This window comes from Serinus canaria, chromosome 17 (assembly GCF_022539315.1).
Source record: "Serinus canaria isolate serCan28SL12 chromosome 17, serCan2020, whole genome shotgun sequence".
In the NCBI taxonomy this organism is placed as follows: Eukaryota; Metazoa; Chordata; class Aves; order Passeriformes; family Fringillidae; genus Serinus; species Serinus canaria.
In genome coordinates this window covers 7,729,709-7,753,066 of record NC_066330.1, presented here as the reverse complement: position 1 = coordinate 7,753,066, position 23,358 = coordinate 7,729,709, and the positions used below count along the sequence as shown (strand labels likewise).

The 23,358-nt window shown below is 52.0% G+C and overlaps 1 protein-coding gene across 1 annotated transcript in view; it reads right to left on the bottom strand.

The window, feature by feature from the left end:
- Positions 1–4,686: 4,686 nt before the first annotated feature.
- ASTN2 (astrotactin 2) overlaps positions 4,687–23,358 on the bottom strand; it is a 299,849-nt gene continuing 281,177 nt past the window's right edge. Inside the window, exons 21-23 of the mRNA XM_030231263.2 lie at positions 12,709–12,809; positions 11,321–11,504; positions 4,687–5,618 (exon numbers count right to left, since the gene is read on the bottom strand). Coding sequence (XP_030087123.1) covers positions 5,381–5,618; positions 11,321–11,504; positions 12,709–12,809 — 523 coding nt within the window. The 3' untranslated portion in view covers positions 4,687–5,380. The remainder of the gene's footprint in view (positions 5,619–11,320; positions 11,505–12,708; positions 12,810–23,358) is intronic.

The following is a 23,358-nucleotide window of genomic DNA, read 5'->3' as shown; positions in this document are numbered from 1 at the left end:
GGAGAGATGGGAGCGTGGGCAGGTGCAGGGAAGGGAATGGGAATTCTTTTTCTCGTACACTTTGTTATACTTTATTACTACAGCAATGCTCAAACTTTACACCCAAGCACTTAAAGCCCCCCAACCATCGCAGCACAACAGGAACTGTCCGAGCTGAAGCACATCATGTCCTTCAAACCAATCCTTGAAGCCCTGGCAGCTCCTGGTACCCAGGACCCGGAGTCTGTTGGCAGATTTTTGTGCCCCCCAGCCCCAGCCAAGTGCTGTGAGGGGCACTGACAATGCCAGAGCTGCCCAGGGCATGTCACCCACCACGGTGGCACTGCGAACCGTGGACCTGGTTTAACATCATGACCACCAACACTCAGGGAGGCAGGCAGGCCATGTGTGCTTGGGAAAATAAACCAGAAACCTTTTCCTTTGTGTCTCACAGTGCACACATCAACTCATGCCATGACGCTCAGCTTCTGGACAGCTAATCCTGCCCCTGGCCCAGCAGGTACAGCGTGTGGTTTACATCCTCCTAGGGCAACAAGGCGTGAGTTTGCAGGCTACTGAGTCATCTGTGGCACCACAGGGCACTGCCATGGCTGAGTATTAGTGCCACTGCAAGGCTTTGTCCCCCAGGAACCCCTTGGGATGATGAGAACCTGAGCTGCCCACACTGCACAGCCACTGGCACTCCCTTGGCTCCCTTCCCAGCCTCAGCAGAGTCCCACCCAACCAAGGAAAAGATTTTTTTTTTTTTTTTTTTAAAGAAAGAAAAGAGGAAAAGCATAAACCAAACAAATAAATAAAGGAGCAAATGCAGCACTTGACTCCAGAGGCCTCTGCCGTGGGAAGAAGCTGTCCCAAAGCAGTGTGTCATCAGCAGCACAGAAACCCAAACAATCAGCCCCTCTGTGTGCCGTGCCAGCTGCAGCCCGGCTGGGACCAGGGCGGGGAACAATGGCCCTGGGGACAATGGGGATTGTTCAGGCTCCTCCCGAGGGAACAGCCCCTTGCAGCCCTGGGAGGGGACCTGCAGCTGTCACCAGCTCTGAGCTGCCAGACAAGTGGCGGATTTGGGGTGCCCTCAAGAAGGGCGTGTGCCTGGTGGGACTCTCACAGGATACTGGAAGTGGCAGTGAAAGCTTGTTAAAGGTTTCTCTGCAGGGAAACCCTCTCCCCGTGCTGAGCTGGTGGTGCTAGGGGTGCATGGATGGGGCCAGGCTGTGCAGGATGCACCCATGGCTGCTCTATCAATGCTGTTACATGCACATACACTCACTGCAAAGACACAAGGAGAAGCTTTCTCCTCTTAACTCATCCTAAAGCTGATCACTCCATCCAGGAGCCATTGAAGCCAAGTGACCCTTCCCAGCAATACCATTAGGGAAATAATTTAGGCTTTTCAAATGGATATGGGTAGTTTATCTACTAAAGATAGACAATGGCATCGTTTTGCCTCTCTCCCCATTTGCTTTTCATGTTTCATCCACCCCTTGGTGCTCTCCCACACAGGACAGCATCAGCCCTGGTCTGCCAAAGCCCAGGCACAGCAAAGTCAGGGTATTGGCTGGCAAAAAACAACCAGCTCTTGGGGCAGCAGCAATTTGCTTTGGAGCTGGGGTCCCTTTTCCTTGAGGGAGTCAGAGGAGTGGCAGGGGTCTGTGTGTTTGTGTGTACACTCTAAAGCACAGGTCCATCTGTCAGCATTGCTGGGCTATGACTACAAATGTTTATCTTGAAAGCCAGAGGGTTACATTCTCCAAAGTTTCCAGGGAGAAATTACAGACCCTTCCTTTCAGCTGTGTGCTGGAGGATGTGTAACCTCGATGAATTCCTCTGTTTTGTTTGGCTTGGGTGCACTGTGCCAGGTAGCATCACTGGCCAGAGGCTCTCCTGGCTTTGATCTGGGAGCTAGGTGTGCTTCACGATGGGTTAATGGCCATCAAACTCTGCAGCCCAGAGTCTAGACTCTTCCACCTGCTCTGTACACACACAACTCGCTCTGTACATGTACCCGTAGGAGCAGCCAGTCTCACCATGGATGCAAAGCAAAGCTCCTCAGCAGCCTTCCAAAACAAGCAAACTAAGCCTCTGCAATGGACACAGCTGCACTGTGGATCCAGGGGACAACCAGCCCTGTGCTCCTGCTATATTCCCAGTCAGGACTACCAGAGCTGAAGGTCTCCTTTCCATCACTATCTGCAACAAATCCCTGTGCTGCAGCTCTGTCCTTTCCCCAGAGCTCTGTGAGAGATGCACATCCCAGGTGCAAAAAAAACCTCTGTGGGGGAGCTTGCAGTGTCAGAGAGGAGAAAAACATGCTGAGAGGCAGCCAGCCAGCCAGCTGCCTTGTATTTTGGCTGGCATCTCCTGTTCCTAACACTTAGCACCACGCTCACAATGGAGAGGGATCCCAGGGGCAGCATTATCCCTGTCACACCTCCAGCCCAGTCACTCACAGAAAACACAGGCAATTTGTCCCTCAGGTTGGTCAACACTGCCTGCAGCGAGACCACAGAGCTGCTCCCCATCACCGTGTGCTGCACGGGGCTTCCAAGAGAAATGAATCATCCCCGAGCCAAGCAAACAAAAACAAAATAAACCCCTGTGTTTATAAAGTACAAGGAACGGCACAGCTGTGGGCCAGAGCCTTGAGAAAACAGGACAGCTTCAAAGCACCTGGAGCTGCACCCGGTGAGCAGCAGGGACAGGATGGACCAGCCAAGCTCCCTGCGGCTGCTGCCGGCCCTGGCAGCCTTGGCTGAGCTGTATCCTGCCAAGTGTCCAGGGGACCTGTCCTACAGAGAGCAGAGGCACTGCCTGCTCTGCAGATGCCAGGAGGGGATGATCACAGAGTCTCATGGAATATCCCAAGTGGGAAGGGAACCCAAAGGACCAGAGCACAGCCCCTGTCCCTGCCCAGACCCCACCAACCCCACCCTGGCATCCCTGGCAGCGCTGTCCAAAGGCTCCTGGAGCTCTGGCAGCCTCGGGGCCGTGCCCATTCCCTGGGGAGCCTGGGCAGTGCCAGCACCCTCTGGGGGAAGAGCCTTGCCCTGAGCTCCAGCCTGCCCATCCCCTGACATATATTCATGCCATCCCCTCAGGAATGTCCCTGGTCACCAGAGAGGAGAGATCAGTTCTTGCCCCTCCATTGGCCTTGGTGAGGAAGCTGCAAAATGTGAGATCATTTCCCCTCAGTCTCCTCTTCTCTAGGCTGAACAAACAAAGTGACCTCAGCCTCTCCTTGTATGGCTTCCACCCTTCCTCACCATCTTTGTACCCCTGCTTTGGACATTCTCCAATGGCTTTAGATTTTTCTTATACTGTGGCACTCAAAACTGCACATCAGTCCCAGTCACTCTGCATCTGTGCCTCCAAATGGAGATTTGGGGGTTTTTCACCCAAAGTGCACACCCTGTGTCCTGGCAGCACCTGGAGTGGGCAGCTCAGTCTGACACCACTCTGAGCACTGGCCAGGCACACCCACAGTGGCAGTTCAAAGCTTTTACTGTGTGTTGTTGCAGCTTCAAGCAGGAAAACCAAAGTCTTCATCTGACTTCAACAAATCACCATCATCTCCTTCACCCTCACAACCAAACTCCAAGGCCACCACTCACCCCCAAAGGGCAAGGGGATGGTGAAGAGGCAGCAACAGGGCTGGGAACTCAGATTTTAACACATGGTGGTGTCATGGGCCCCCCTTGGTCTTTCAGTGTGGTACTACCCTCAGTGACACACAGGCCATAGCCCAGAACCCTCAGTGTCATTCTCCTCCCTCTCTCCATCAGAAAAAGGAATTTAGCTTAAAAATAAAGACCTCAGGCAACTTGCAACCAGCTTTGGAGCTTGTCTTGCAGGCTGCAATGTCACAGAAAGTTTTTTGTGAACTTCAGCAGGATTTTGACCAGGTGTTGGAGTCCTTCCCAAAGCACATGAATGTGGCTCAAATGAAAAGACATTACCAAAGAGAGGAAAAAAAAGAGAAGTTCAGAAGGAACAATCAGAATTATTTGAGTGGGTGCAAATCAGGCAAACAGGTTTAGCTCAAGAAGAAAAAGGACTCTGTCTGAACCTTCTCCACATCAAATTCTGCATCGCTGTTTGGTTTGAAAACATTTTTGCTTTGAAACTCACCTCCTGTTTGTTTATTTGATGTAAAAGGGTTAACTAACCTGAAAAACTAAACAAAACTATTTACTTTGGGTTGACTAAACTGATTAATTCAACCCACACTCTTCTCTCTTCCCTCTCCAGGTTCGTTGTTCTGCTTTAAAAAGGAAAGAGCAATAGCTTTGAGCTGATCTGATTTTTTGTATTTTTTTCCCCTCTCTCCCTCACTTTTTGGTTTGGCTACCAGGCTGAGAAATCCATTACCCACAGGGAGCCCAGGCCAGCCTAACCCACATCTGACAGTAAAACAAACCAGATTCTCCATGTCTTTTTAGCCCCTGGCTTTCTTCTTGGGCTTTCCCACACGCTTCCAGCTCCCACTGGGACCAGTGGCTACGCTGGGTGTTGAGGAGGGGAGGACCCTGTGCAGAAGGCTGCACGTTTCCCTCCTTTTTGTGCATCCATCTTGAGCTCCCTCATCTCAGCCACATCCCAGGAGTGCCACACCAGAACTGGAACCCCACGGACGCCCAAGCAGAGGCGAAACCAAGTCAGGAAGAACCACCAGGGAGGCAGCGAAGATGGACTCGATATGAATCTTTAATGCACAGAACAAGCTGCCGGGAGCCTTTCCAACGAAGGCTGCACACGGAGCCACCCCGTCCACTCGGAGTGCTACAAAAGCCCAGCTTGCCTGCAGCGTCCCGGGCACCGCCTGGCTCCCTGCCCCGGGACCCTCGCTGGTGTCACCGGCCACCCGCGCCACCTCCTCCTGGCGTCCTCGGCCACCACGGCACCGGGGCCCCTCGCCCCGCGGCTGCTGCCCGGTGGCAGGGCAGGCAGGGCAGGCAGGGCAGGCAGGGAGGGGATCACCCTGCACCCATCAGCTCCCCTCTGCCTGGCCCTGGCTTCGAGTGGGTATCTCCTCCTCCCAGGGTTTTGGAGCGTGTAGTCCAGGAAATTCAGTAAGAAAAGATTAAAAAGGAGAGGCTTTTATGCTGAGTCAAATTAGGTGATTTCTTTTTTTCTTTTTTTTTTGTTTTCTCACTCTTGAAAAATTAAAAAAAAAAAAAAAAGGAAAAAAAATTAAAGTCCAACTTGCTCATTTCTTGTTTCTCTGCTGTCTGTGTGAGAAAGTCCTGTTTGGCCTCGCTGTCCCCTTCCACCCCCTCTGAACATCACCCGACCCCAAACCCCACCAGCCACTCAGCACATCACAAGTCCACGACTCCTCGGAGTCCCTTTGCCTCCCACAGCTCCAGGCCCGCTCCTTCCCTCACCGCCCCTTGGACTCCCCGTAGGTGTTGCGCAGCATGGAGACCATCTTCTCCTCGCAGGTGACTTTGGTGTCCTTCAGGATGCTGTACCAGACCATGCCGGGCGGCCGGACCTCCTCGCTGCGGCAGAACAGGTAGGGCATGGTCTCGGTGCGGCTCTGGATGTAGGCGCTGCGCAGCAGCGTCGAGCAGTGGCTGCTGACCTTCTCCAGCCTCCTCAGGATCAGGTGAGCCTTCCTGGAGGGGCAGAGATGGGAACAGAGCAGGGCAGGCAAGGCACAGGGGACAACAGGAGTCAGGACTTCTGCATTCTGCCACCAGCTCTGCCTTGTGGCAAGAATGGACGAGACCCATTGCCTAAGACATTGTCTTTCCTGTTCCAAGTGGAGAGATGCTCTGTTTTTCCCAAAGTTCTGGGTATATCTACCATTTCACAGCACCAAGACCTCAGGTCTGACCCACTGGAGCAGCCTGTGTGCCCTGGGGACAGTCTGCCCAGCTAGATTGTCACCACCACCATATGATCCTGGCCAGCTCCAGCACATGTGCTGGCCCCACCAGGCACCCTGGGGAGACCCTCAGCACCTTCCTGCCCCTGACTGATCAGCACAGCCCTCCCTTTCCTGATTTCCCAAGACTACAGGAGGTAAACAGCTCAAAAGGATTGACACTAGAAGAGTGAGGAAAAAAAGCACAACACATTAAGACAAAACAAAATAAACCCATAAGAAACCAAGAATCCCCTTGTGGGAGTCTGCAAAGTGCTAAATCAAACAAAGGGAGGGAAGAGGGTTTACTTCAGTGGTCTGAAAGTTTCAAGATCACAGATTATTTCCTCTCTCTCTGGTGCCACAGGAAAGCTCTGGATTCAGGAGCTGGGGATTTCACAGTTCTTGCAGGAATGTAAATTCCTGATAATGATATGTCAGGGGCAGCACTGTCAGTCAGCAAGGCATAAACATGGGGATTATTTGATTATGAAAGCTGAGTGGTGTTGCAGCTCGGGCTGTGAGCTCTCAGCCCAGGGGGAACAGAGGGAGCCTGATGTCCAGGGATGGGACTCCAGGGAAGGGCTGGTCAGGGTCACCTAACCCCAGAGCAGAGGGCAGAGATGGAGGCAGGAGGTGAGAGGGCATCCTGGCACCCCCAGCCAGCTCAGACCTCTCCCTCCAGAGTGGGAACACTGGATGAAAGGCTGTAGGAAACCACTGCTCCTCCAGGGCTGCACATGGAAAACTGTCCCACTCCTCCCCAGGGTGGTGTGCTCTGGGTCAGCTTTGAGGGCAAAGGAAGAACAAAGGAAGCTGGCCCTTCCTGGACAACTCTGCATGGTATCCATTTATGGATTTTATCCACAAAGACACAAGGCAGAGAATAAGAATTTTATAATAATAAAAATTTGAGGGCAATTTGAGCCTCGTTAGCTACACACACATCTATAAAAATGATGTCATGGGCTGAGCTCTGACACACACCTGTGCTCATGTTGCTCTCCATAGCAGCCACCTGACCTACAGCACCTGGTGCTCCCACCACCCACCAAGACCTGACACTCTGCCAGGAACAGGTCCTGTGCTGCTGCCACAAATTCCATGATGGCATTAGGTGCTTTTGGTGAAGACTGATTGATTCAAGCCCAGCTCAGCAGCAAACCGAACTCTGTAGTGATTGTCACTACAGCTGCCAAACTTCAGCAAATCAGTCACTGCAGCTGGAAGGGACCAAAAGCCACCACCTGTGCCACTTCCTGCTGGGATCAACCTGCCTGGATTAATTTCTTCTGATCTGTTCCTAGAGTCAGGAGTTGGTGATCATTCCAGTGCTCCCCATCCTCATGCTGGGAAATTTTCTTAGCATCTGCACCGGTTCTCCCTTTCAGGGAAGGCTGAACAAGCACAGGACCCATATCACCTCATGGGATGGACTTTGATGTCAGCTGGCCATGCTGACATAAAAGTCAGGAGGAGATCACTCAGCCAGAACACCCTCACAGAGAAGAAATCTCATCTCTCTACGGCCACAACTCCACGATCACCCTGATTTATCACAAAGCAGCTCTACTACCAAAATGGGGTGCTGGCCCTTCCCCAGCCCTTTACTCATTCTTGTGCTGGTGTCCATGGACCTGAATGCTGTGCCTACACGGGGAGGTTGTTTATTCAAAGGTCAAACAAGCAATTATTGGGTTTTCCCCCCAAACTGGTTACTATCCAGCTCACCACAAGGCCCCTTCCAGGCACAGCCAGAGGGGAGCAATGAGGAGTGGCCAAGACCAGCCCTCGAGGGAAACCCTCATGGTTGGTAACCAACAACACAAGGAGTGGATATCTCAGATGGCCAGTGGCTCTCTGCTAGCCCTACCTCTATTCTACTCTTCCCTTCCTCTGTTCCCTTCTCACCACTTCCCCTATCCTACCCTCCACAGCTTTCCTCACCCATCTCTCACTTTTCTCCCACACAACCTGCCTTTGCCTCCATTTCTCTTGGCCTCCTCTTTCATTAATTGCTCCACTACACTTTACTGATCTCCTGGATATTGCTGGAACTCACCATGTTGTCCTTGCTTCCTGATATATACTCAGGCCTCTTATCCAGGCAAATATTCCTACATGTGAGAAGCACTTCAAGGATGGCAAGAAATTCAGGGGTCAGACCACCCCAACCTGCTGGTGCCTGCTGTGCCAGAGGCTGTGATTCTCCTGGAGCTGTCTCCACACACCTGCTGCATCCACAGCTCACTCTGTGCAGTCAATCCCAGGAAAAAACTGTGTTTAAGGATGGGATGTGGCACATGATGGGCTGGCCCTGAAAACACACTGAACTGTGGTCACAGAGGAGACAGGGTGATGGGGCAGAGGGAATCAGGCCCCTCACTTTTGATGTCCAGTGCCAAAGCTCCAGTTTTGATGGGTTTCACTGCTTTGAGTCATTTATTTTAGCAGGGTAATGAAGTCATGTGTAAATGTTAGATTTAGCTTTCGGCTGTCAGCTGTTGCCTCTTAAAAAAATAAGGAGGAAGAGAGACAGAGCGGGTGAGGGGAGGGGTGAGAAAGAGAGAGAGGCTTTCTGGTGAAGACGGGGTAATAAATTACAGGAGCAGTTCTTGGGCTGCCAATTTAACACCATAAATCAAGCCCTGGGTATTACCCAAGTGCTCCCTACGGAGGGCCGTCGGGTCAGAGCGACCACCTTTTCAAATACTGGAAATGAAATCTTCCTAAATGCTGACCAACCTCATCTCTGCCAGAAATTGCAATTTATTACCTTATTAAAGGGCAGGAATTGGGAGGGGACACCAGGGGAGCGAGAGAGGGGTCACTCTCCTGGCTGCCTGTGGCTGGACCCCAAGGGATGAAGTGACGCCCTTGCCCCTCACCCCACAGCCCAGATGGGGATGCCCCTGTGTTGGTGTGAGCCAGCTGTGCCCTCTCTCCCACCACAGGAACCAGGGACTGATTCTGGACTGCACTTAGGAGGTCACAGCACAGTCACAAATGATGAAGAGGGGGATTTAAAAACAGTGACAGCTCTAAGCAGGCACTTCCCTCTGTGGTGCCTCGTGGCATGGAGGGGGAGAGGAAATGGGAGGGGATGGGTGTCTGCTGCCAGGGCACTTCCCAAGGGCTCCTGCATGAACAGGAGACAAGGCCCTGAGGTCCCTGCTGCCAGCCCCAGCTCTGCAGGGATTTGCCAGAGAGAAGGAGCTTCCTGTTCTGCCCAGTGCCAGGGGTGCTCCTGCTGGGATGTTTGTCCCCTCCAGCTGCACAGGGGACAGCCAACACTCACCTTGAGGGCTGATATGGGATGAAAACATATCCAGAGCCAGCCAAACCCTGTCCTGCCTCACCTTGGAGGGAGGTACTAAAAGAGGGTGAAGCAGCATGAAGGAGCCATTAAAGAATGATACCTGAGCTGGAAGGAAGAATGAGATTCCTGAGACTGCAGGGAGGGGTGGCTGCCTGGCTGCTGTGTTCCTGTATGAGGTGGTTTTGTCATAAATTCAGATTTTCCACTCTAGAGAACTGACCTGGGTCTTTCAGACCCTCATGTGTGAGGACAGTGAGTCCAGGACTTGATGGCCTCTTCTTATCACAGCCTCCCATCAGAACATTGCATTCCCCCTTGTACCAGAAGGCAGCTGCTCTGGAGATGCATTTCATGTCCCTTGGCCAGCCCAGCTGCCTGCCTGGGTGACTGGTGGAGCAGGGGACAGGTTGTGAGCCCTGGGCTGATGCCACGTACTGACCCCACTGTTGCTGGTAGCCACAAATGGAAAGGAGATTTTAATTAGTTATTTGTTCTGCCTCCTCTTAAAAGCCATACCCTGCTTGCAGTGGTCATAAGAATCATCCTGAAAACACAGTAAGAGAAAATAATAGTGAAGTCCCCCTGTGGCTGTGTTAGGAAGCAGGCTGGCTGCAGGGATCCAGAGGTCTAGATGCACAGTAGCATTAAAGTTCACTGATTTTGACAGATTCTTCTGTCTTGTTGGAACAAATTAATTGTGTGAGATTCACTCAGTGTCTGTGAGAGGAATGGGGGGAGCAGGAAAGGGGCTGCTGTTGCTAGAGGAGATGAGCAGGATGAGGCAAGCCAGGTGTTGAGATGCTGCTGACCACGGAAAATCCTGGTTTAGGGCCACCTATGAGCTAAGTTTTTAATGTCTCCTTAATGTAAACGGTCTGGTTGGGACATCTGGCTGTCAGTGTGTCTTCTTGCCAGCAGCTGTTTGCAGTAACCTGTGGCTTTCATGGAAACTGGGCTCACGAGGACCTCAGTGTGATGTATTTATTACACAGAGGCAGCCCACTCCCCTCTTGTCACTCTGCTTTATGAGCGAGCGTTCACTGTGAAGCCCAGGCTCATCTGATAAACATTTCAAGGTACAAAAATGCAAAAAGGAGAACAGCCTGTCAATTAAAACCCTGTTATGAGATGGCCTCCCTTGGCAAAATAAAAAAAAAATTAAAATAAAAAAAATTCCTTATTGCCTCCTGCTGTGTCAGTGGCTGTGCTTCTGTCCAAGCTCCCTGAGAAGCCAGGCTGGATGGCAGAGCTTCTCTCTTGTCACAAGCCTGGCACTGGCTGCCTTGGGTTTATAGATTCATCCCCTTGGCTGCAAATCACATATTTCTTAGGGCAGAGGAGTGCTGGGAGGAACTCCCCCGGCTCAGTGAGGACAACAGACAGCAGCCAAATTGACCATGGGCTCCAGATGTAGCTGGGTCCTGGAACTGGCAGTTTAAATGTCACCCTCCTGTCCCACAGCTTGAGGCAGGTATCAGGTTAGGCAGCATCCTTCAGTGGGTTGGATCTCAAGTAACAGGGGAAATGAAGACGTGAAAGAAGAAGCTGATGGCTCCCAGGGATTCAGGAAAAAAGGAACAATTGCAAAGGACAAACAACCCTGCAGTGTCATCAGAGGGAAGGCAGGGGGAAGATAAGAGTGGCTATGTGCCAGAGGCCACTGAACTGCCAAAGAAACTATGGCCAAGGTCATCTCTGGAGGAGGACAAGCCCCAGGCCAACTTGGATCTATGTCCAGAAGAGGTGTAAGGTTGTGAGGTGCCATCCTGGTGCTATGGAGAGATCCTCAGCCACATCCAACAAGCAGATAGGAAACAGAGGGAAAAGGAAAAACGTTTCCAGGTCTATATCACACCCTTTGCCCCCCACTCCTCAGTGTTTCCAAGCCCCCAGCTCACCCAGATCAGGCTGGGTGATACAAACATTCATGCAAAGACCACCCAGCTGCCAGGTGTCCCCCCAGCATTCATCCAGGGACTGAGCAGGACCTGGTGCTCCAAGGGGATGCAGGACAGCTTGGTGAACACCAAAAGGGGAGTTCTTTCAGCTACAAGGAGGTCACAGCCCCAGTGGCCAAGCAGAGGGGTGCTCTGGGCATGGGGCAGGGCAGGACACGGGGAAGGGACAGGTACCTGGGCCCCAGCTCATCCTCACTGCGCCAGACGAAATCTCCAAACTTCTCGTAGTGGGAGTTGTAGTGGTGCTGGACTCGGAAGAGCATGGAAGCAGAGACCTCCATCAGGGTGTTGTAGGCTGTCTGCTGCTCCTTCCCGCTCGTGTAGCCATTGTAGAGGTTGTAGATTTTGTCAGCTATCTCTGGAAAGGATCAGGGCATGGGATTAATGACCAGCTGAAGGTGCTAACATGGGAAGAGGAGGAGCAGAGCCCTTGGCCGGGCTGGCAGCAGGGGCTGGCAGCTGGGGTGGCCACCAGTCCCTTGGGACTGCCTGCAGTGGGGGTCAGTGACTGCAGAGCATTCAGCAATTCCTCAGGCTGATCCTGCAGTGGTGCCCTGCAGGATCAAAGCTGTCACAAGGACTCCAGCAACACTCCATGGAGGAGCAGGAGGAGGAGAGGCAAAAAGCTGCCAGGACAGGCAGACAGCCTTATCCTCCCAGGAAGGGCAGGCAAGCTCTTCCCAGATCCACCAAACCAAAAGCCCTTGGCAGCTATGGTGCTAAAGGGTAGGAAGAGATCAACATTTGATCCCAGGAAGGCCCTTCAGGCAGAAATGCAGCCCCTCATCATTGTGGGCATTGGCTGGAGCAGCTCAGATGTGTTAAATTAGAGCATTAACTATCTGCTGTAGAAAAAAAAAAAAACCTCTTTTTGGTGATGAGAAATGGACAAACTGCATCTCCTTCTTTCTCCTTAGTCTCCTGCTTGCTGTTTTTCCATGAGAATGCTTTTCTTATTGAACATGGAATTCAGCATAAACCAATTTTTTTCTGTGTGATATTGCCAACAGAAAGCAAGCAAGAACAGGTAACATAATGGTCACATAGAGGAATCCTTTTAAATCTGAAAGCAGCCAGGTGCTCTGGTTTGGGTGTAAGAACAAGTGGGATCAGTTTCAAAAGTGAACAATGTGAATGTGCAAAAGTAGCTAGGCATTTATCAACATTTCTGTTTCCAAACTGATGCAGCTGCCCCCAGCATCCCTTCAAACATCTGCATGGCCCAGCCTGCTTCTCTCAGGTTTGTGAGAAGGGATTGCTCTTCTTCCAGGGCCTGTGTCAGACACACAGCACCAGCTCCCACAGCCATGCATGGGAAGGATGCCTGTGTGGCATCACAGAGTCATCAGCTGCCCAGCCAAGGAGACTTTGTCTCTGGATACTCCTGCAATTTGTCACCCATCCCCAGATAAATGTCCCTGTGCCCATGGCTGAATTTAAAGGAGCCTTCCCACTGGGAGAGAAGGGCCTGGGCAGGTTTGTGGGGGCACAGTGAAGAGAGAAAAATCAAAATCAGCATGAAATGTCTCCTGGCATGGAACACAAGGCACCTGAACACTGACCTTCAGCCTTGCTGTCATCTACCAGTGGGCAGGCTGTCCTCAGGGTGACTGTGCTCAGCTCTGAGTGTCTCCCTCGTGTATCCACAGCATACAGGGTAAATCTGGAAGGCAGGAAGCAAAAGGAAAACAATGTCTTGATCCCTCAGTCCCACGCCACCAGTTTGTTAAGGGAACCAGCCTTCAGGAGAGAAAGGAAAATTGTGGTCCAGGCACTATCAGTCAGTTTTGGCATCTCAAGGAGATGTGAGATGATCTCTTGGAACAGAGGAGAACCCAGGGCTGAGGGGACAGGCCACTTCATCCCTTTCTGGAATCTGTGGGGCTCCATTTCCTCTCCCCTCATCCCAGAGACCTCTGTGGGGCTTCACTCTGAGCCCTCCTGACTGCAGAGGGATGCAAACACCTCAGGGTTGCTCTGCCATGCCCTGATGTGAACATTACAACACGGTGGTGTTTGTGAGCCGGGCTCCTCTCTGGCCCCTCTGGGAGCAGGGCAGTAATTCTTGCTGTAAGTGGGCTCTGTGCTGACAAGTGACAGCTCGTACTCATCCTGTGAACGGCCCTTGAGTTGTTTGCTCCCTCATTTCCTCACAAGGGTGGGGCTGGCAAAAGGGTGGGAATGATAATTTCACACTTGAAGCTAATGGAGAGCATCTGACAGTAAAATATGGCTTTTGTGCCTGATGGAGCATTGAATAAACAGGCTGTGGCTGCATGGAACGTCCTGGGATGCTGAGCTCAGAGTCCTGCTCAGAGCAGCAAAGCTCCAAGACGAGAATGCTTCTTCGCAGCAGGGTGACAATCTTCTGTCCACTCTCCCAAAGGGCATCAGTTCATGTTTATTCACTCTGAGCTGGGCATGGCAACTCAAGCTGGCTTTGACAAAGTGCAGGGGCTGGTTTGAACCCCTCAGAGGTCTGAGATGTCTGGTGGTGGGGTTCCCAGCCTGAGAAATAACATGCCACCCCTCCTTAGCCTAAGGTAAAACTGACCAGCTCTTGCAAGTGAGTGTAAGGAGTATTATAAAAGCAGCTGAAGCTTAAATGGGATTGAGACCCTGACGTCTGTTTATTTAAGAAATGGTCCTAAGTCCTGAGCATCCTTGGGGGTGACAGAAGCAATGCCTCCCTCTTTCTCTCCCCACACATGAGCACTGCCAGCCCCCTCTCTCCTCCCTGCAGGCCCTGCACATCCCACATGTGGCTGATAAGAACTGACATCTGCACGGTAGCAATTCCCAGCACAGGACATATTCCCTCCAAGCAATTAGCATTAGCTCCCTGACAATTCCTGCTGTCTGAAAGGATGCCAGCAGACTGCCAAGGAACTCACTTGTGTGCAGGGACAACTCCCATTCTCACAAAGCTGGGGCACACAGGGGATACACACGCTCAGCTCACCCAAGGAGGTGCCGTTTAATCCTTTTGGCATGACATCTTTTTCCTTAATTTACCAGGAGCATTGCTTGGAGCTGGAGTATCTCAAGAAGGACATCCACACTGTGCCACTTCACCAGTGCCACACACTGAGGGCTGCTCTCACTGAGGGACACACAGAGCAATGGGGCAGCACAGAATTCCGTTCCAGGAGTCTGACTGCAGGGCTTTGCATCCCATCCTGAAGGTGCCACCGGGCCCTATCCCTCCCTTCAAGGGGAGTGAGGAGTCTCCTGCTGGGAGGAGGGAAGGTTTATATCTCAGCAACACCAACAAGGGCACCCAGTGCTGGGTAGGGGGACTCCAGCCCCAGGAGATGAGCAGCTGGAGAACAGGGCAGGGACCCCCAGCTGCCCACCTACTGCAGGGCTCTTCTTGCTCATCAGCAGCAGCACAACAAGCAGGAAGAGGGCTCATCATCAGGGAGCCAATCCCATCTCCCCATCTCCATCCTGGGAGCTAATCCCAGTTAATCTCCCCATCTCCATCCTGGGGCCTCTGCCGAGCCACAGTGGCTGTGCTGCTGTGTTTGCTTTGGGAAAAGGGTGAGCAGAGCTAATGTGTAACCTCTGCTCTGCCTGCACCAGCTCAGGCTGGCTCCATTAGCTCTGAGGCAATCAGTGCCAGAGCACTTTCCTTGGAAAACAGAAGACTTTCATCAAAACATAATTATAATATTCAGCAATCAGTGCCCATTTCACCTATTCCATCGCCAGTGGGGTCAGGAGGATTGGGGTTGGGTGTTGAAGCACATCCACCCCTTTGGGTGATGCTGAAGACCTGTGTGAGCCTTTTGACTGCACTTCTCCCCTCTGCCCAGCTCACACAGGAGCAAAGTCACTCAGCTGCCAAGAGCATCTCTCCTGGTCAGGCCTGGGTTAAAAAACAGATGTCAAAAAACAAGCCCTCATTTAATTTTTTTTTTTTTGATGATGTAAGGGAAAAAAAAAAACCAATGTAAATGGAAAAACATCAGAATCAAAGTGATTTTGATCTTGTCAAAAATTCTCTTTTTGAGAACAAACCCAATTGCTTTACCTCACCTGGAGGCAGTTCTCTTTCAAGAACCTTAGAGGGAACTCTTTCATCTCCATTCCTTGTGAATGACATGTTTTGGACTCAGCACCAATCACCCCAGTTGGGGTGGAGGCTGGCAGCCCAGCAGCACACAGCCTCTGCACCTCTCCAGCTCCTTCCAGCCAGTGACCTCAGAAGGTTTTAACATTAATTACAGTCCAAAAGATCACCCTGAAGCACAGCAGTATTAATAGCTCTGTTTTATCGACAGTAAACAGAGACATATGGGGTGAAGCATCGTGCCCCGGAGAGGCTCAGTGACATGAACAGTTTGAAAACTTAGGAGATGATGGTTTCCAATCTTGTTCTCAAACCACTTGACCACCCAGCCTCTGCAGCAAAACACTTTTATGGCCAGTTAATGGCACTGTGCAGAGGGCTGGGGTTTAGTTTTGTTCTTTTATTCCCGGAAATGGACAATTTAAGAGAAGGGAGTGCAAAGACCTGTGTCTCTGTGTCTCTGTGCAAACCCAGCATTCACATCTTGCTGGAAATCTTCAGCAGATGCAGGCAAGGAGCAGCCTAAGACCCATGGGACATCAGTGGGGTGGCCAGTGGCAGAGAGACCACCAGTGCATGGGAGGGCTTTAAGCTAAAGGAAGGTAGGTTTGGATAAGGTATTAGGAAGAAATTTATGTAGTGAGGGTGGTGAGGTTAAAGCAGGTGTGGACTCCACATGCCTGGAGGTGTTCAAGACCAGGTTGGGAAAGGCTTGGAGCAACCTGGGAGAGTGGAAGGTGTCCCTGCCCATGGTGGAGGGTAGGAATGAGATGAGCTTCAAGGTACCTTCTAACCCAAAGCTTTCCATGATACCCAAACCTTTCTGCACCTACATGGCAAACCAGGGGAAAATCAAAGTGATCACCCTGTGGGAGGGAGCCAAGCCAAGGGCAAGGTGGGATTTTACTCCATGGAGATCCTCCTGCCCCACTTAAATCTATTACAGAGGTGTGGCCCAAGGACCAAGCCAGACATTGTCCCCACTGATGAGGACAGAGCTGCACTTGAATATGCCAACCCTGGTAATTTCTAAATAATGAGGCCAAAGAGCAGTTCTGAGTGCTTTGCCCAAGGCAGAGACCTCTGGGGTGAAGGCAAAGCCAGAAACTAAAAGGTCTCAGACCTACAGTCATTGCACAAAACCATGCCAGACAACCTGGACTGCCATATGGTACCTATGATCTGGCAGAAGCTCCTTTATACCCTGGAGATGTTTTGTTTAGTGATAAACTTTCCTCACCACATTTCCTCATCTTCTCCCTGTGCTTTCCAAAGGAGCTCCAGGCTCCCTGCTACTGTCTCACAGCTGATTCTCTTCTTCACCTGTGCCTTCAGTAAGATCCTACATGAAACCTTGTATTTCTAGAAATACTAGAATGTATTTTACCTGAAGAGGTTTCAAAGAAGTCCAAACACATATGGTCTTGGCAGGGACCAGCCCTCCATGCCTGGAAATGCAGCAAATCACAGCATACAAAGTCCTATAAAGTAATGCTGGTTAAATATTTACTTCTAAATTCAAATCTATTGGGACCTGAAGGAACTTTCGGGGAGAGATAGAAACGAATCAACATTTGCTTCAGGAAATGTCAATACCTTCCTTGTAGATTCCTCACCCAGTGTTGGCTGAAGGCTGGGTTTTATCACCAGGCTCAAGATGCTTCTTGGGGGAGGAAGAGAAAGCAAGAGGGGGATGTTAATACTTCGGTTCCTGGAATCCAATGGCTGTTGAGATTGTCCATTACATTTTAAGAGATTTAAAAACCAGAAAAGAATGCTTCTATCTTTTCTCAATGCAAATTGAGAAACCCAAAATACAAATTTTTACAGGCACAAAACTCTTAAGACTAAGAATGAAAGCTCAAAACATGTTACTTATTTATAGACAGCATGTTTTCTTAACTCCCTCTCATGATGTTTGAGTGCTTTACTCATGATCCTTATTTGTGGGAAGTGAGATAAGGACTTCTGAGTCTGACCTTCCTTAGCTGGGCTGCCGAGTTTTTATATCCTACAGAGATACCACAGGCATTTCTGGTCTGCCTTGTCTGCTCTTCCTGAGGCCTTTGGGCTGGTGCAGCTGCTCCGTGAGATGCTGTGCCACATGGGCTGCCTGGGCTGCAGAGGAAGGCTCTGATAAGGAGCTCAATTAGCACTCCCACAGATGCCAAGCCCCCACACTAATTAAGCATGTGTCTACTGTGAGCTGGCTGCACCCAGCAGCAATGGCTGTGTGGCCAACCCAGAGCTCTGAGAGAGTCACAGAATAATGAGGTTGGAAGAGACCTCTAAGATCATCCAGTCCAACCTATGCCCTAACACCTCAACCAGAGCATAGCACCAAGTGCCATGTCCAGTCTTTTTTTAAACACATCCAGAGATGGTGATTCTACCACCTCCATGGGAAGAGCATTCCAGTATTTTATTATCCTTTTGGTGAAAAATTTCTTCCTAATATTCAACCTGTACCTTCCCTGACGTAGCTGGAGACTGTGTCCTCTGGTTCTGTCAGTGCTGCCCAGGGGAAGAGACCAACCCCACCTGTCTGCAACCTCCCTTCAGGGAGTTGTAGAGAGCAATAAGGAGCCCATGTGAATGAAGGACAGGGCAGAGGGGCTGCTCCATAGCCCAGCGTCACACAAAAACACGGCCTCAAGCTTTCCAAAGTGGTGCAACCACAAGATGCTCCTGCCAGTGGGGCTTGGCTTGAGCTTGGCTGATCTGCCTGGGCTTGGTGCCGTGTTCCTGCAGCCACGAGACTCTTGCTGTCAACTCCAGCAGCTCGGCGAGGGCAACCCTGGCTGGCGTCCCACACACAGCGTGATGGATTCTCCCTCCCCTGGCAGCGTGGCTACCACCACCCGTCATGCCGAGCCTGAAAACACAAATCCTGCCTTGGCTGAGGTGTTAGATGCACGTCCTGCCATCACTCCCTGGCTGGTCACAGCCTGTCCGTGCCTCCTGCACAGCCCAGGCTCGCGGGGCTCGCACGCACCCAGCTCCAGCGTGCTGACACACACACATCACACCCTGCCTTGCCAGCCCTTCTCGCTTCCTGTTCCAGCTGAAAAACAATGCTGAGGCCTCCCTTTAAAAGCCCTCAGTGGAGCAGCTCTTGGCATTCCATGCTTCCCTGCTGCCCAGTGATCTCAGCATGGAGACTGGGCACGAGGGATGGGGGCCGGGCTCGGGCTGTGCCAGGACGTGCAGAATGGAGCTGCCAGAATGGTGCTCCCAAACACACATGGGTGGGAACAGACCCACCAGACCCTGCACTGTGCTCATGGGACCCAAACAAACTGCTCTCTCCCATTCCTGTAGTCTGGCAGTGTCCTCAGCTCCTAGACACCAAGGTGAGAGGCTCCCAGGAGGCTTGAGTGGGGAGTGTGTTTCTTCCTGATACCCACAGGTGAGCAGCATTAGACCTTCATCCCAGCATTTCCTGGAGCTAAAAGCTCCATAAATTACCCACACAGTTTCCCTAAAAGACTCTTCTTGAGCAGTGTGGGAGCCCAGGGGTGCTGTGGGGCAGAGCAGAGCTTTGGGTGTTCCACCCCCAGCCACATGCCATGGGCTGTGAGTGGTCCAGGAGCCACCCACCCACTCCAGCCTCCCCACCGTGGGTGTGTACATCCCCTGCAGAGCCTCCCTGCCACTTCCATTGAGGAACATGGAGAAGGAGTGGGGCTTCCCTGCCAGCAGCTGCCTGGGCAGGCATGGAAAGGGGTGTGTGTGTTTAGTGCAAGCATTCCCAATTCAGAAACCATTAGAATTTAAAAAGAAATCAAATCAAATAAAAAGCAGCCGGTCCACACAAGCCACAGGAATGCAGCTGAGCTTATTGACAACTCTGTGATTTGAGAAAATTAAGAGAGGTAAATGAGAGCAGCCCCCCAGCCTCTGCAGTAAATGGTGAGCAGACCATTAGCAGGGGGTGGTTTTGGGAAGGAGAGGATTTCTTGGTCTATTTGTTGGGCCCAGGCTTTGGGCTAACTCATGCCATGCACATGCCCATGATGCCAGGGGAGGGCTGGTGTCCTGGCAGGGGACTGACCACACTGCAACCCTGCCAAAGGCCCTGCTGGAGGCCTGGGATTTGGGCAAAGCTTTACAGGGCAGTGGTCACTCTTGTGCCATCTCCCTGGGGCTGGCACTGCCACAAGTGTCTTCTGCTGTTCCTTGTCTTTGGTTCCAGCTCTGATTTTCCATGGTAAGGAAACAGTGGAATCCTAAAAAAAATCCCATCTTTTAGAAAGCTCTCCTCACTGTTCTACCAACCAATAAAACCACCTTTTATAACTGAGCTGCTTTTAACCATCTGTGACAGCTGACCTGCTCCAATCAGCGTGATGGAGGAACAGGTTAGCAGCAACTGGTGCCACCCTGGAGTACCAAAACCTTGCCATTACACCAATACATGGGGCTGTCAGTGAGCTGTTCTCACAATTCACACTTCTTTTCTTCCCAGGACAGCAAATGTTGCGAGACTAATCGTTATCCTTCAACAGATGCCTCCCAACAAAACCAGACCCCAGTTGTCAGATGTACCTGCCAGGACATGCCTCAGGTGTCCGATGCCTTTGGAAGTGGATAAAACAGTGCCCATCAAATCCTGGAGGAAGGAGGCAGGAGGAAGGCACAGGCTCTGCACAGCAAGAAGCTGTTTGATCAGGGAGACCTTGGGAAAAGGGCAGAGGAGATGATTTCTGAGACAGTGAGGGCAGGTGGAGCTGCTGTGGGGCTGGGGACAGGCTTGCACAGCCTGGGGTCCATCTTTGCTTTGTGTCAACCCTGGGAAAGTCACCCAGGGTTATCCATGCTGCAAGGTTGCCTGAATTGCAGCAGATGTCATGGCCATACTCAAAAATAGTGACTGGAGAGCAGAGTATTTCTCACAGGGGGAGGGCAGGGCCAGTGATGGCTGATGAATTACAGGGCTGCAGTGTGGGACAGTGTCACTTTGGTGTCACAGTATCCCACACTATCCCCAGAGGGCTGCCCCAGGTCTCCTGGGCTTGCCCTCTGAGCTGGGAGGACACAGAGAGTCAAAAGCTGGAGTAGGCAGGTTTGGGTGCTGGCCCCCACAACCCCTGGGCAGCATCTGCCCTGCACCTGAGCCAAGCTGTGATCTAGATTTGCTCAGCTCTCCCTCCTTTGAGCACTTAATCAACCTCCTTTTGTTTCAGATCCTTGTTAAACAGGATCCAAACAAAGGGTGAAGGGGAAAGAAAGAAAGAAATTAATTAAAAATCCTGACCACTCCTTGCTACTGCCTGGATCTATTGTCTCCCTGACAAAGAAATGCCAGCAGGGCATTCACCTTCCCAGCCTCAACCGTGGCATCTCAATTTCCCAAGATTTCCCTCAAAACCCTGTCAATAACCCATCAGAGTAGTGATTCCCATTACTGCCATGGCTGTGAAAGAAGGCCTTGATACACAGGCCACCTTCTGTTCCCAAGAACCCTGCTCCTGAATGATGCCTGTGTTGGACAGCCAAGATTCCACGGGAGCCCCTCTGCCAGCCGGACACCTTGCGAGCAGCAGTGCCAAGACTGCCTTAGGTGAAAACGTGTTTCACTGGAAATGAGGGGAAAATGCCAGACAGGCCATGGCTTCATCCAGAAGGTGCAGGAAGGTCACTGCCACCCTCCTGGCTGCTGCATCCCCATGGTGTCTTCCTCACCACCCCAGGGCTGAGAGCTCCCACAGAGCCACTGCCCCTCCTTGCCCTTTCCTCTGCCTTATGATCTCTTCCTTTGTCCCCATTGATCCTTGCCAGCTGTTGCAAGAAGCAGATAATGACTCCCCCTTCCCTCCCTCTCTGAGAACATCCTTCCAGGAGCAGCTTTACCCCACTGAAGAAGGAAGAGCAGAGCAATCTTCTCTGAAGAGAAGCCTGGAGCTCCTGATGGAGATGGGATGTGGATGAGAGAGCAGCTCCTTGGCATGGCAGCAGGACAACACACCCAAAACAGCCACCCTGACACGAGATAACTTTAACACAGCTGATGTTGCAACACTGGGGCTTTAGCTCCTAGGCACAAGGAGCAAGGAGGATTTAATTAGCTTGGAGATGCCCCAGCAGAGTTCTAGGTGTCCCATAGCGATGGCTCCCAGCTGTGAAGGCAGAACCATGGCAGAAGAAGCTGGACCATCATGGAATTACCAGCTTTGGAGAGGATGGATAGAGGATGTTTGAGGTCCGTGTTTCTTGGCAGTCATCATGCCCTTGCTTTCGTCCTGCTGGCTGTGAGGATGAAGATTTGCAGATGTGCTTCTAAAGGCAATGCAGTAAGAACTGGCCCAGCTATTCCCAATCTTCCCTGTCTGTCTCAGGGCTTGAGGCAAGGTGCTCCCCCCACTGCCTGGAAAGGCCACAGAAGGTCCCATGTTAGCCAGAATGTGAATTGTAACATCTTTTGGTGGAGTGAAGAACCAGAAGGAGGTGATAATAAGGCACTGCAGGCTGGTGCTTTTGTCTCCAGTGAAGCAACAGCAGCTCATTAGAGTCTGTGAAGTGCCAGAGTCCCTGTTCTGCTGGAATGCCCCAACAAAGCCCTTGGACAGAGGTCAGATGAGTTGCCTCTGACTCCCTGTTCTGCTGGAACAATTTCTACTGTGCCACAGCTTGGGCTGGTGCCCAAAGATGCCAGTGAGGGGCTGGTCCCACTCGGGCTACAGAGCACCAGTGAGAGCTGGTGATGGATCGAGCTGTCCTTGGTGCAGCAAAGGAGGGCTTTCCTCAGGCTCTGCATCCCCCATGTCCCTGAGGCCCTGCCACAGCCTTTGCAAGGGCACTGCAATGGCCACCAATGGCCCCAGCTCCTCAGGGCAGGGTGTTCCCTGGCAGCACCTGTATCCTCTCTTCCTCCTGTGCAGCACCTGCTGCTGTCCCCAACAGTTTGGGACACCCAGCCCTGTTCCCTCAGCCACAGACACCCCACAGCCCCCAGGCCAGCTCTGCTGGGCTTGGGACTTGGAGGGTAAGTTTTGCTTTTAGGGGAGGTTTTGCTTGTCTTTGCAGTGATCTGTGGGTGGGTGGATTTCAGCCTCATCTCACAGCATTGGTCCTCTGTGGGTTATCCCAAGAGTGACACATCCCTTTAGTTCCTTCCTTGGGCCACTTATGGGATGGCTGCCATCCCCCTCTGTGAAGAGACAGCAGTGCTCGGGGTGGCTGTGGCTGCAGGGGATGAGCAGGAGAGAGGGAATAAATATTCAGAAGGAGAGAGAGAATGAATACTCTTCCTCCAGATGTGCCAAGGAGAAAGGAGAGACAAGCAAAGCCCTGGACCCCTGCAGGGAACTCCACAATGGGAATGTTCACAGCTAACCATCCCTGCTGCTTAGCCTACCAACACTCTGCAGAGCTTGGCCATCACCGGCCCTGGGGACATGGGCGAGAGGAAGGTTGTGACCCCTGGCAAATTGGGAAATCTTTGCTCCTCCCAGCCTCATAGTCCCTCTAAACAAGAACCAGACACTCCACAGCGTGCTACCCCTGGAGATCCCCTTGGTAGGGCTTGTTCTCATTCTCCTGGGGGCTTGGCTTCCATCTGGACTGCTGGTTGAAATCCAGCCTGGGCTGGTAGTGACTTCAAAAGGCAGTGTCATCTGAGGAGCAGTGGGTGGTCCACGGCAAGCAAGTTGATGGCTGACTGTTCTTATAAAAGGCACCACAGTAGGGCCCCCTGCTACAGAAGAAAGGCAATGGCTGCACTGACTGCAGGGAGCAGAGCTGGTCCTGGGCCTGAGGGACAGTCACCTTAGTGAGCTGGCACAGGGAGGTGGCTGTGCACCCCTGAGGACAGAGCTCTTGCTCTGTCTCCACTGGGTTTGTCCCCAGCACCGCTGGCCAGCCCTGGCTTCACCTTCCACAGGCAGCAGTACCAAACAAAGCCCAGCAATAACACACATGGGAGAGGGGCACCCCCTGAGCTCCCCAGGCAGGATCCCAATGAGACAAACTCCAGCTGGGCTCTGGGAGCTCAAGGGCAGCCAACAGGGCCCTGCAATGGCCTCAGTGTTGGCACGGAGATGGTGGCAGGCAGGGATGCTGTGTGCCAGCCAGAAGGATGCCAGCCAGATCTGCAGTGCCCACCGTCCCTGTGCCCCAAGGCCCCCAAATCCAGGGG